At 43.0% G+C, this 12,737-nt stretch overlaps 1 protein-coding gene across 5 annotated transcripts in view; it reads right to left on the reverse strand.

Annotated features, from left to right (window-relative positions):
* GRAP2 (GRB2 related adaptor protein 2) overlaps nucleotides 1–12,737 on the reverse strand; it is a 112,374-nt gene that overhangs the window by 14,517 nt on the left and 85,120 nt on the right. For 4 of the 5 annotated variants that reach the window (XM_074578433.1, XM_074578451.1, XM_074578458.1 and 1 more), the window contains one exon: nucleotides 1,352–1,454. In XM_074578433.1, coding sequence (XP_074434534.1) covers nucleotides 1,352–1,429 — 78 coding nt within the window. In that variant the 5' untranslated portion in view covers nucleotides 1,430–1,454. Of the gene's footprint in view, nucleotides 1–1,351; nucleotides 1,455–6,586; nucleotides 6,674–12,737 lie in introns of those variants that run through there. The other variant, XM_074578443.1, reaches the window with a different exon arrangement.

A 12,737-nucleotide genomic window follows, 5' to 3' on the forward strand; every position in this document is an offset into this window, starting at 1 on the left:
TAAAACGCTTTTACAGGAAGGGAAATTAAGGAACACAAGGAAAAGTGATCTGGCCAACACCATCACCCCAGCCAGGGACTTGATGAAACCACAGTCTCTTGAGGAAGAAGATATCAGGTAAAGATCATGGGCAGTAAGGGCATGGGGACTACTTGTGACCTAAGGAAGAATTAGGAATGAGAGTGTTCACCTACACTGAAGAGAGGCAGTAATTTCTCCAGAACCTTCTCATAGCTCTCCAGAAAAAAATGGTATTTGGTCTTAATGAGTTCTGGATGCTGTCAGCTGTGTCTAAGCTTCAAGAATTAAAAGACCAATAAAATAAAAAATGGTGGTGATGGAATAGGCAAGGACAAGACCTTGGCTGAGACCTAATAATTGAGTTATTAACTGGAATAGCTGGGACTGTACAGGGAGGCAACGAAGGCTCCCCGGCCAAACAAGGGTTTAGATCCTATTGTTGTACATCATCCCTTTGGACGGTGGAAGAGTTAAGGCCTTAAAGAGGAGTTATACTCAGGCATTTTCAACTGAAACAGAACAGCTATACTAGGGGCTGAGAAGTGGAAAAATAATTAGGGTAGAGCAGCGTGTGACTTCATCTATGGGACTTTGGTAGGGTTAACAAGAACTGTTCTACCATAACACATGCAAATCAACTGTGGTATTGTATACGATCAATGCTCCTTCTGCCGTTCCCCCACTGCTAAATTCCTGCAAGGGTGTATATAATGTTATTAGCCCAAGACCTCTTAAGCGCTTATATTATGGGTGTAACGGACTGTCTCATGGACTTTTCCTCTTCTATTTGCAATTGCCTAAAACCCCTGCAGCAACTAACAGTAATTACTTACAGTGAAAGTTAGATATAAGTTCTATAACGCATGATAACTATCTTTTAAACAGTTTAAGAGCTTGAAATAAGCAAGACAGCAATCTCTCCGTACCACAGTCATCCTGCCTGCCTTTAGACACATCCTAAATGTAGTCACCCTAGACTTCCTATACAGTCAATGAAAACTGACAGGACCCTCAAAATCTGTCCACTGAAGAACTGGATCTCTGTCTCAGCAAAGGTACTTATCCTTCCCTGCTGACTACTGGAGGACTGTAGGACAACTAAATCCATAGTTTATGGACCTAAAATCAAGTGAAGTGGACAGAGACTCAAACAACTTGGAAATTGTTAGTTGACCTATAGCAAGCCCCATGGGAGACGAGTAACCTGCATTTGTATCCTAGTTTCTAGGCATCTGTCTTCATCAGTTTTTTATCAAGGCAAATGGGAGTACAGAAAGATCTGGCAGCACTCTCAGAAACGCTGTTTAGTCAAGCCTGGGCCTGTACTTACCTTCAGCATATCCCCAGCCTGGAAGCTCAACTCATCCTCTCCAGAAGCACTGAAATCAAACTTGGCGATGGCTTCCATATTGTGTCTTGGTGGAAGAGCAAAGCTGGAAGAAATATATGCTTGTCAACGTCTATGAGCTGCTGGGAATGCTGAGTCTAGCCTCTAGAAAGCTTATAAGCAATGCTGTGATTTGTACATGGATGAGCATGCACCAACTACTGGTAGACATTAGTTACTAGACATGGAAAGACATTAGCAGGTAGAAGAGATGGCATGGCCAAGAGGCTATAATTAGCTCAAGTCACCAGTTCGAACAACCCATTGGGCATGCATATTCCAACAGATCTTCTCTGCAGCAATCTCATGGAGAAGTTTGCACATATCACCCAAATACGCTGCTAGCAGGGAAAAAAATTCTGTATAGACCAACCACTACTCTGTCACAGTTCCCAATAAAGCAAGTGACTCTGTCATGCAATAAAAGAATGCATTTGCCCTCTGCAATGACTTACTCTTTATCTCAAGAGCGAGACAAATGGCGGACAAAACAAACAGCCTGCAATAAATATAATTGTTTCTTGGACAGGGGCCACAATGCTGAAGGTTGAAAGAGTCTTTTCTCTGTGATGGCTTAGCATGGGTGACCACAACTTTCAGCTAGGAGAAACTGTTTGCAGAAAGGCTATATTCCCTATTTTGGAGCAGGTAGGGAGTGAAACTGTAGCATTGACAAATTTAAGGCCTGCACTTACCCTACCTCAGTGTGGTAACCCAGGAGCCTGAAACATACCAGACAGCCTGCAAACCAAAGCCTGCTTTTCATCAGCACAGCAGATGTGGCAGGGGAAGTAGCAACATGAGCTTCACTTCTTCACCACTTCCTGCTCATGTAAGTCAGATGTACCCCACCAGGACCACTTCTATAATCAAGAGAGTTACTCATTTCCCATGGCTGGCTCCATGGACCCTGTAGCCCAATGGTGAGGCTGCCCGTGACAAGACAATAGCTAGGCGGTGCCACATTAAGTGCACTGCTGGTAGATGCTCTTGCAGCCCAGCTTGTGAAGACATTCAGACAGCTCCAATATAGAAGAAATTTTTATGGTTACTAAGCTAGGTTCATATGGGAACAATGATCCTGAAGCCAAATGTTCCACTACCTAACTTCACCTCTCACAAATACACCCAGATTTTACAGCTTGAGAAAAACTAGAAAGCCCCAGAAAGAAACCATATGAACAACCCTAGTTAGGGGGCTATTTCTTGTCTCCTGTTAGAACTGAGACAAGAACCCCAAAATATAAAGTGCTGATACTGAGAAAGCTCCAAAATTATGCCACTTCAAAAGCAACAGACTACTGTAACCCTTATTCTCTGCAATACTTGCAAAGCTTCCTCCTTTGACACACAACCCAGGTATTTAACTACCTGTGTAACAAGGATCCAGGACTCAGCTGTGACACAGTGCAACTTGACTCAAACTGCTGAGAATGAGCTGGAAGAAAGACTACAGGGCAAAAATCATAGACAGAGGTAGGGCTGTTGAGACAGCACCAGCGGTAGCCCAGGGATTCAAGAGGAAAAACATCAACATGTAAAGATATAAGATCTCAGAGGGAAAACAAAACTGCAGAAGGTTTAGCTGGAATAGTCAGTCTAGCTGAGGACCAGTCACGAATCATTGGGATCACTGAGTTGAGTTGTCAGTACCATCAGTCCTGACCCAGCTGATGGCAAATGGCAACCGTGGAGGCCAACTCTTCACTCATGACTGATGCCTGCCTCACCAGCAAAGATTATTCGGGTGCCTTTTACACAGGTGAGGAGTATGCTAATCCTTAGCCTAATATTTCATTAAATCCTAGCTAGCCTCCATGTGTGTTAACTGTATAAAGCAGTTATTTATTGGCTAAATTGTGTATTTCCTGCTTGGAGAGTCCCTTTGCACTTGACCAAAGATGCCCGGATAAAGTGATCCGCAAGAGGGGCATCACTGGAGATTAGTTCTGAGATTTGTTACATCTCATTTCTAAGTATAAAAAGATCTTCACATGCTTCCTATTGGATTCTGTTAGCACCCTCTTTTTTTTGATTCTTATAGGTGAATTTGTATTCACGTGACTGACGTCAGCTAGGCAGCACCAAAGTAAATTTTTTAGCAGTCCACAGACATCTCTGCTCATTCAGCATGAACCTGTCCTACAGCAACTGGGGTGGTTTCAGTGCTGGGGCCTCCCATGTAGGCTGGAGTACATAGCTCAGTTGTGATCTCCTATGCACCTGCTCTACCAGCCTGCTGCCTTAGGGTTTTGCCAATATACATCAATACTGAACTATAACATCCTGTGTTTTACCAATGTGCTTCGTTCTCAGTCTTCAGCTTTTCAGCTATTCCAAACATTTTTACCCCCTTTTCTCTCTGCCAACTTACCAATTCTCTTTAATTCTTACTTTGGATACCCTTTGCAGATGCGACTCAGGCCCGATCCGAGAACTGTCCTTTATTCTTGCACTGACATTTTTGGAGCTTCAGTCTATAACCTCCCACAGACAGTGTGAGTCCCTTGCATGCTAACAGAGTGTAGGGGTACTAAATCAGAGGGGAAATTAACCATTGAGGGAACTAGATAAACAACGATACTCTTTCATGGAAGAGAACTGAAGAAAAAGACTACAGGAGAGTTACTTTAATAAGGGATGTTTTTCAGTGTTTTATCTTGCAGCGGTGGGCTGCTGTGGAGACATCAGAGCCAACAGTGCACGCGAATCCTGGAATTCCTAAGTGCAGAGCATTAATCCCAGCTTGAGGAAAAAAACCCCACACTTAAAAACAATAAACTGTTTATATACAAATCCTGTCTTTGATTTTTGTCCCTTAATCACAGAAGGGACAGTGGGGTTCTCTCTGCAGGGGGCAAAGGGGGAGAGAGACTTTCATTTTTCAACATCCGAAATGTTAAAGATGCTATTGGAGATGTGACCCCCTTAAAAGGAGAAGTGTTTGTGAAACAGTTAAAATCTCCTCTCACCTCCTTTTCAATTTCAGCAATCCCAACCTCAGGGAGAGACCAGGAGACAGATACCTCTTCAAACAATCTAACACATGGATTAAATGTGCTTTTCATTGCCAGCGGCTGGATTTAGAAGTGACTCAAATACCATACACAGTGCTGGCTGTGTTGATAGATCAGCAATGCAGTAATGCTGTGGCCTTAAGCTCTTCCCCCACCAACTACTAAAGCAACACCAGCCAATAATCCTGTCTTTGAACTCCAGCCTACCACTTTTCATCACCTGAACTTCAAACCAGTTCTGTTTTTCTGATCCTGTTCCTCCCACCATCTGTAACTCGAGAATCCTCACTCCGCATGGGTCAGTGCTGGGCCCTCATGAAAACTCCCCTGCCAGGGGCCCATTCTTTACCTCTCTGCATGTGCGTGACTTCGAGCACCACCCCACGACACAGAGAGACACGAATTTTTTCATTATTGTCATAACTCACATTTCTCAAGCACCTTTTATCCCAAAGGACAGCGCAGCACTTTGCAGAGAGCCAGATTCCGCTTTTAACTGCCTGGTGCAACTCCCTTAAGCTTTCGAGTAACCGAGGACAATTTTAGACTGTGCATAATGTTCAGTGTGAGAATCACCTTTGTACAGAGTTTAGCATGAAGCCTATGCAATGCTCAAAGGAGGATTTTTCACTTGTGAGTGCGAGTTGACCAGTACCCTCCATTTTGTGCTGGCTCTCTGCATGGAGGTGAATTTTCTCTGTGGTTCCCCATTGTAACGAGGTGTATCCACGGGGCATAAGGCTACTGCAATTCTGTGGGATCGATGCAGCAGAAGATTCATAAAAGGAGAAGTGAAGAGCAGTGGGGCTTTGAGAACACTAGGTAGGTATTTTAGTTTGGCAGAATGCCATTCCCTGAGCAAGAACATCAGCATCTCTCTGTTAATGAAAAGAGCCAAAGCCTAAATCATGTCAGCAAGCAACGTAGTCTGACAGCAGCGTCCCAAAGAGTTTAACATTGTTACCCTACACCAAGTTGGGTCAACATTCAGTAATAACAATGCCAGGGAAATTCACTACCTATGAAGAGTCTACCACTCAGGGACTGCCCAGGCTCAGCCCTGCTCAATCTCACGTATTAACATCACAGAAGGAGGGCATAGTTGCAACAATGTGCCTGCTTAAAGGAGCCATATGAGCAAAAGTTTTTATTTTTATGCCCACAACACGCACAACTCCGGCCTGCAGCTCCATCCAGTGAGGTTTTGCACCAAGATACACAGCGCGAGCTACTGTGTCTTTCTTTGGCTCCGCAAGAACAATCTACCAGATTGACGAGCAACCAGGGACAGAATTCAACCCTGATCATCTGTACAAAAACTCCAGATCACATTTAATCAGAAACAATGGAGAAGGGACCCGTTATCTAGAAGAGCTGTGACAGATAAAAGCTGTGTTTTCACCAGCTAAGCTACATACAAGTGGCATGGGAATATTTCGTTCCAGAAACACAAACCTCTTGCTATGGAGTTAACGGCGCAGTTACACTGACTGTCAGTGATAAGAAGGTAAAATTTATAAGGGAGAACAAGTCACTATAACACTCAGCACTGTCGCATTTAAGTCTTGGCTATCCTGCCATCCAGAGCAATGCATAGCTTGGGCTGAGCCTCTGTGCACAGACTAAATAAGCTTCCTAGGAACCGGATTCACAAATAAACTCTCAGGACTCTATAACCACCAGTTGTTAAGAAACGCCCCAGACTAGGATGGTGCTTAATGTCCCCAGGGAACCTGGGTCTTCTGTGCTACTTCCAGCCATGACAGAGTAGAGCTGTGCAGCACCATGGTAAGCCCGTGCAACAGCAGCCCCAAAGAGAGTAGCACAATACTGCACGATATTGTGAGAGTATAAAATCATGAATCTTTGCTGTGCTGGAAGGGTTGGTGTGGAGGACTACGGTGGGAGGTAAGCACCTCCTTCTGTTTGTCCACCTCCTCCCTCAGTTTCCAGCTGGTGAGATTTGGCTGAGGCACAGGGATTTGTCCTGCAAAAGCACTGCCCTATTGTGGAAGCTGATGAACAAGATGGCACTGGGATCCCATGCTCTTCCCCTACCGCGCAGCACTTGACCTCTCCTTCCAAAACCCCACTTTCCTCCTTAGTACCTTTCCCACACAGCTCCCCCCACTCAAGTCTCAGAGCCACGCTCGCGCCATACCTTGTAGCAGCTCTCCTCTCCTCTGGCACTTTGCTAGAAGGCAGGAGGCGCGTTAACCATCTAAAGGAAGGAAGAGAAGGAAAGCGCAGCCTGTATCAGGCTCCTCCCTGCAGTGACACTGTGCCACATCAGTAACGGGTCCACGTGTGTGGACGAGGACCGTCAGGAGTGGGCATGGGGGACAGAGGCAGAGGCACAGTGTCTGTCACAGGACAGAGTGGGGCACCGACAATTTCCAGTCTCTAATGTTGGAAATATTTGGTACGCTGCATATTTAAAATGGTGGTGTCAGTTCAAAAGGACCTGCCCTTTCCTGCTGCCTCAGCCCAGGCTGGTTTAACAGCTGAATAAAGGAGGGTACTATCCCTCAAAAAGTGCAAGTTCTACCCAAATAAGGAAAACAGAAAAAAACACAGATCTGGTAAGTTAAATGAGAAACCATAATAAGTCCGTTGAAAAGCATATCTTGAGGAACAAGTAGTTGAAGACATAAAAACATGTAATAAAATTATTTTCAAAGACAACAGAAGCAGGAAGCCTGCCAGAGTGTCCGCAGGGCTGACAGATGATTGAGATGTAAAAAGAGTGCTCAAAGAAGATAAGGATGAAGCACAAAAGCTAAATGAATTCTCTGCATCCGTGCATCTTCCGTAGGGATGTAAGGAGGTCCCCATACTGAGGTTTTCTTTGCAGAGAAGAGACAGGGGAACTGTCTCAGGCTGAAGAATTGGAAGAAGAGGTTTTAGGACTGATCAGTAAATGAACAGAGTAAATCTAAGGATTTGATATTTTATAAATCTCAACTGAAATCTAAACTGAAGATGAAATAGTAAAGGCCGAGCAATTAAGCTGTGGCATACAATGTAAGACATAACCCAGCCTTGGTACTAGGAGAAAAAAGCAGCAAACACAATGACAAGGTTTGAAAAGTGTTCTGAGGTGATGCAAGGGGCAGGAGGTTTAACTTCTGTATTCCTGAAATTGGTATAAAGAATAATAATGAAAAAAAAAAAAAGAATTACTGAGCATAAGAGAGAAATGACATAGCAATTGCCCCTCACATAGCTTTTGTAGAAGGAAGTCATACTGCACAAATCTGAGTTCTCTGAAGGAGCTGATGAGCACGTGGATATCGGTGATCACTTGATATAAAACTTGCATTTCTAAATCCTTTCTGATGAAGTTTCTCATCAAAGACTGTTAAAAAACATCCTAAACTCTCAAAGAATGAGAGGGAAGGTCCTATAGAGGATTAATGACTGATAAAAAGTTAGGAAATGATTTGAATGAGCTGTTCAACATACTCATAAATGATCTGGAAAAAAATGAAGACAAAGCTTACTGAAGAGGAAAAAAAATACATCAGGGTAATACAAATTGATCACAAATACTTGCAGATGATTTTCCAAATACTGTTGAAATGCAAGATGAATCTCAGTGATGATGACTGCAAAGTAACGGTCATGGGACTAAACAACCATATGAACACAGCAATGAACTTAAAATTAGCAATTACCACTCAGGAAAGACGCCTTTGAGTTGCTGTGGATAGTTCTATAAAAGTGTCAGTTCAGTGGAAGTCAAAAAGGCAGGTTAGGAAATGACAGGAAAGCAACAGAGAACAAAACAGAAAGCAACATCATGTCACTGTACAAATCCCTAGGCCACCTGTTTTGAGTATTTGCAACTTGAATATGGCAGCTAGTTCTCATCCCTCCATCTCAAAAATGGAGACAGCAGCATTAGAAATATTAAAAAGAAAGTAATTAAGGATGATGAAAGGAATGGAAAGTTTCTGAGCAAGGGAGGACCAAGTTAAACAGACTAGGATCCTTCACCCTAGGAAAAAAGATTACAGAGGGATAAATGCAAAAGCAATGTAGAAAATAATCATGGAAAACGCAAACAGGAATTTTTTATCCATAACATAAGCACTAGGAGCTCATTCTCAAGAGGCCCTAGTGAAAGAAGTTTTGCAGTGTACTTGCCCTGTTCTTACCTTCCTTCCTCAAACTGCTGTTGCTGGGCACAGCACCATGGGCTGCGTGGAACTGTAACCTGACCCGATTCATCCTTTCTTATGAGCCATGGTACTTCACAAAAAATACCACAACGTGCTAGTCTAAGGTAATCACTCCAGCAGCAGGCAGTGGCAGTCCCCCCACACATCACCCTTTGGGTAGGCAATAATCTCCCTGGAATTTAGTTAAAACAGAGGTAGGCTGCAAATTATGAAGTACTCAAACCAGTAGGGGTACAAACAATGAGAATTTCCTCTGAAGAGAATAATCTCCAATATATTTTGCTGAAAAAATAGACAGGTACAGAAAGCAGGGGGCCATAAGAAGAGTACAGCAGCTAGCTCTTGTCACGTTGTGAGAAGTTTTACCTGTGGCTATCACTGTACACATCAGGAATATAAACTTCTGCACAGGCAGGTGAGACATCAATCCTCACCGTCATCTTGGTTTTAAGCTATGTTCATTCTCATGCTCTGTGAATGGCCTGACAGATTACATTACGTTACACATTAGAACGACCTATTTTCTCTGTTTCTACCAAGATGTGGTCTAATGGGCCCCCCAGCAAGAATGCTGCTGTGAACTGTCACTCATGGTTGCTGCCTTACAATGCTACAGAACACTGTCTGGATTCCTGTTAAGTATCCAGAACTATTCCATGATAATATTAAATCTATTTAATGTCAAGCCATAAAAGATGTGGTTTTCTGTACCATAAACAAAATACTCAATAGTGGCAAGCCCCCGACAATGAGAAAGGATAGGAAAAAACTCTCTTTTCTTTCTTTGCCATTTCTATGTACTCCTCCCTTGTCACAGTTATGGTAGCGTGTTAACCTCTTCACCGTGTAGGACACATGCATCACAGCTACATTGAAAAATATGAAGAAACATCCAGATACTTCAGCCATAATTAATGGGAAAAAACCTTATGGGAAGGGTGTTAGACTCTATGCTTCCCTGTTTTAGCCAATCTCTATTAGACAACTGGATAAAGCCCCACCCAGGCAGACAGGTTATTCCACAACTACCTGCTGCAAACTTCTTATGTCATCATCTACTACTGGCACAATCCAGATGGGACAGCTGAACCATGGCTATGATACCGTCTGGGAAGACTGGGATTTAAAAAGCTTGATGCAGATAAACTTACACCTGCTTTTACACTCAGGTGAATGACCCAAAATAGACGTGTCTGCAAACATGTCTGAAAACTGCCTAAGAAAACATTGTCCCACAGAAATTTTAGTGACTTCTTGCTGGGCAAGAAAAAAAACTTTTTCAGGAGAAAAAAAACTTTTTCCATGGCATTTTATTCACTTTAGTTTCTGTCTGAAAAGCATGGGAGCAGCCAGAAAGAAAAGAAAACAAAAGGGAAAGAAAAAAAGGGGGAAAAAAAAAGAAAAGGAAAAAAAGGTTATTTCCAATAAAATGTATAAATCAAATATTTTGCCTACTCTGAATTGTTTGAGATGGTAATATATGAAATATTATGTAGCTAGGTTTTATTTATCCTCAGTGTAAACTACTTCCTCATGTCCTTAATTAGTTTGCCTCCAGAAAGTAACATTGCCAACAAGGGAAACAGAAGTCAAAGTGTGGAAACAAGGGAGATTTCAATTACTACATTTTGCTATAAGTAATAACTCAGCATCTGTGGATTCAGGAGCATCAGGGCTGTAAATCCACATAAAGCTGAATGTTATGAATGGAAGCTGTCTGGTCTTTCCCGATCTCCCATCTATTCCTGTCCCCACATTCAGATATGCTCCACACACTGCAATTCATCCTCTCTCCCCGCTTTGCTTTCTGCAAACAGCTGCTCAGGCTGTCCACACTGACAGGTCATTAGTGGGCAGTTATTTTTTTCAGGACTGAGTGCACAGGAGTGGCAGTGCTATAAAAGCTCTGCAGAGCTCCATGAACTGATCTAGGCAGAGCTCTGTCCCAATTTGCTATGCTTCCTGTTAGCAAAGATTGTCTTGAAAGCTCTGCACCTTGTTGCTCACCTGCAGCAGTCGTGTTTGATCATGTTCTAGGATTTTCAAACAGCTCAGTCAACGGCATCAGCTGCATAGCTATTGCTATACTAGTACTGGTCTTTTCACCGTCACCCCCATAAACCACATTCAGTTTAGCTGGTATGACAACGGCCCACTGTTCTTGCACATGCAGTACAATTATTTCAATTAAAGGTGTGAAGCCATTTCTCTTACAGGAATAAGCTTTAACTGTAAGAGTACCGTTCTAATTCTAGTTGTGCACGCAGTAGGAGAGTGTGCAACTTTAACTGCCCGGTACCATCAATGTAGCACCATTTATTGCAAGGAGATGTGCCTTTAATCCTAAAAAACAGTGTTATTTTGCTATTTGATTCATGGACTCCTTCCCATCATTCTACTAATACATATCCAAAGACACCCCCTACCATTTCAGCTGATGAGCATCTCTGCACTTCTGAGAGATTTTTCTTTGGGACTATATTGCTACGATCCTCTAATTTCCTAAAAAGACTTGATAGTAAATATTTTCTTCAAATCCCTCCAAACCAGCCAACTTTCTCTTCTACATTCCCCACCCCGTAACTCCTGATTACCGAATTATTAGTGTCCCACTAGCAGCTTTTTGTATCTAATCAGTTGGGTTCTCCACCTTCTGCATTTGTAGGGTGATTACACTGAGCCACGTTCATGACATCCCAGATTATCATTTTGACAGCAATTACAAGATCACAAGAACTGAACTGTCACAGAACTGACTGGATTAGCGGAGGAGGAAGGAACAGATTACAACGGAGACAGGGAATTTTTGACTTCTTTTCCTTTACTGCCAAACAATTCTCCTGGATTTCGATATATTTCCTTTAACTGCTGCATTGCTGCCCAAGAGCCCAGACAGAAGTAACTGCTTTATAGCTTTTGCGTTGCCAGCTGCTCTGAGGACACACAGCCAAAGCATGCCTGCTGTGTTGTGTAGTGTTCTGCATCAGATGTTTTCAGCTTGGGCCCATGAACTACTTTTTAAGGATCGGCAGATGAGACAAAAGGAAGATCCATCTCACAGCAATTTGTACCTTCACTGGGAAATCTGGATGAATCTGCAGGACCAAAGAAGGTTGGAGACCACTAGAAAAGATGAGCAGCATGTGCTCCTCATAACAGCACTTTTTCCAAGCCTGTCCTACATTTATCTCACCTAAGAGCTGAAGAGGACCAGTTACTCAGGGCACAAAACCATGGATCCTGCAGCCTGACCTCCTACACCCCCAACAAAGTTGGCACATCTGACTTTATAATACATTGGGCTAATTCTTCTTTACAGTGTTCAAATCCGAAAAAACCAGCCTGGTTAAGACAGAGAGAGAAGCGCTGCTATCGATAGAAAAAGAAGCCTCTTCCCAGTCTTTACAAGTTGTTAGTGTTCTGAATGGATGATAATAAACAAGTAGCAAAATAAGTCCTAGAGGCTATTGCAATGGTATCCTGTGTGTCCCTGAAAGATAAACGACAAAAATACAGGATTCAGACATCTAGGCCATCATGACGATAGCTAATTTTGTCATCCCATTATTAGAATTTGAACTACAGGTAAGCTAAGAAGGGGCTGCATGCCTATCAAGCCAAAATCAACATGGGCTGCGTGAGCTGCTAATTTTCTTCTTTGCTGCGTGCAAGCAGTAGAGGGAGAAAGGAAGCGAGAGAAAGAAAAAGAGACTCTTCTTCAGTGATTTGAAGCCAGTGCTGGAGTGTTCAACAAAACATTCCTTTCCAGGATTTAAATTCTCCCTTTGATAAGCACCTAGTGACTCAGTGGGATTTGCTAAATTTCCATTTGAAGCTAGAGAAAAGTAATCTCACTCTATTTCTTCCCCCTCCCCGCACTACACCCCTCTAATCATGATAAATATATCTAAACATGCCTGATTAAGCCAGAGAGACAATGTGCCCCTAATATGAACTGATCAGGGCTCTGGAGCTGCCGAAGTGAACCTTCTGTCTCTCTATCAGACAGAGCAATAAGGGGTCGGTAATGCAGCTCCATTAACTGCCTCTCACAGAATGAATTTTCCCTGACTGCTCCTAAAGAGCAGACACTTGAGGAATGCCGCCTGATGGGAAGTTGCTTCGAAT

Source organism: Larus michahellis, chromosome 1 (genome assembly GCF_964199755.1).
Source record: "Larus michahellis chromosome 1, bLarMic1.1, whole genome shotgun sequence".
NCBI classification, from domain to species: domain Eukaryota; kingdom Metazoa; phylum Chordata; class Aves; order Charadriiformes; family Laridae; genus Larus; species Larus michahellis.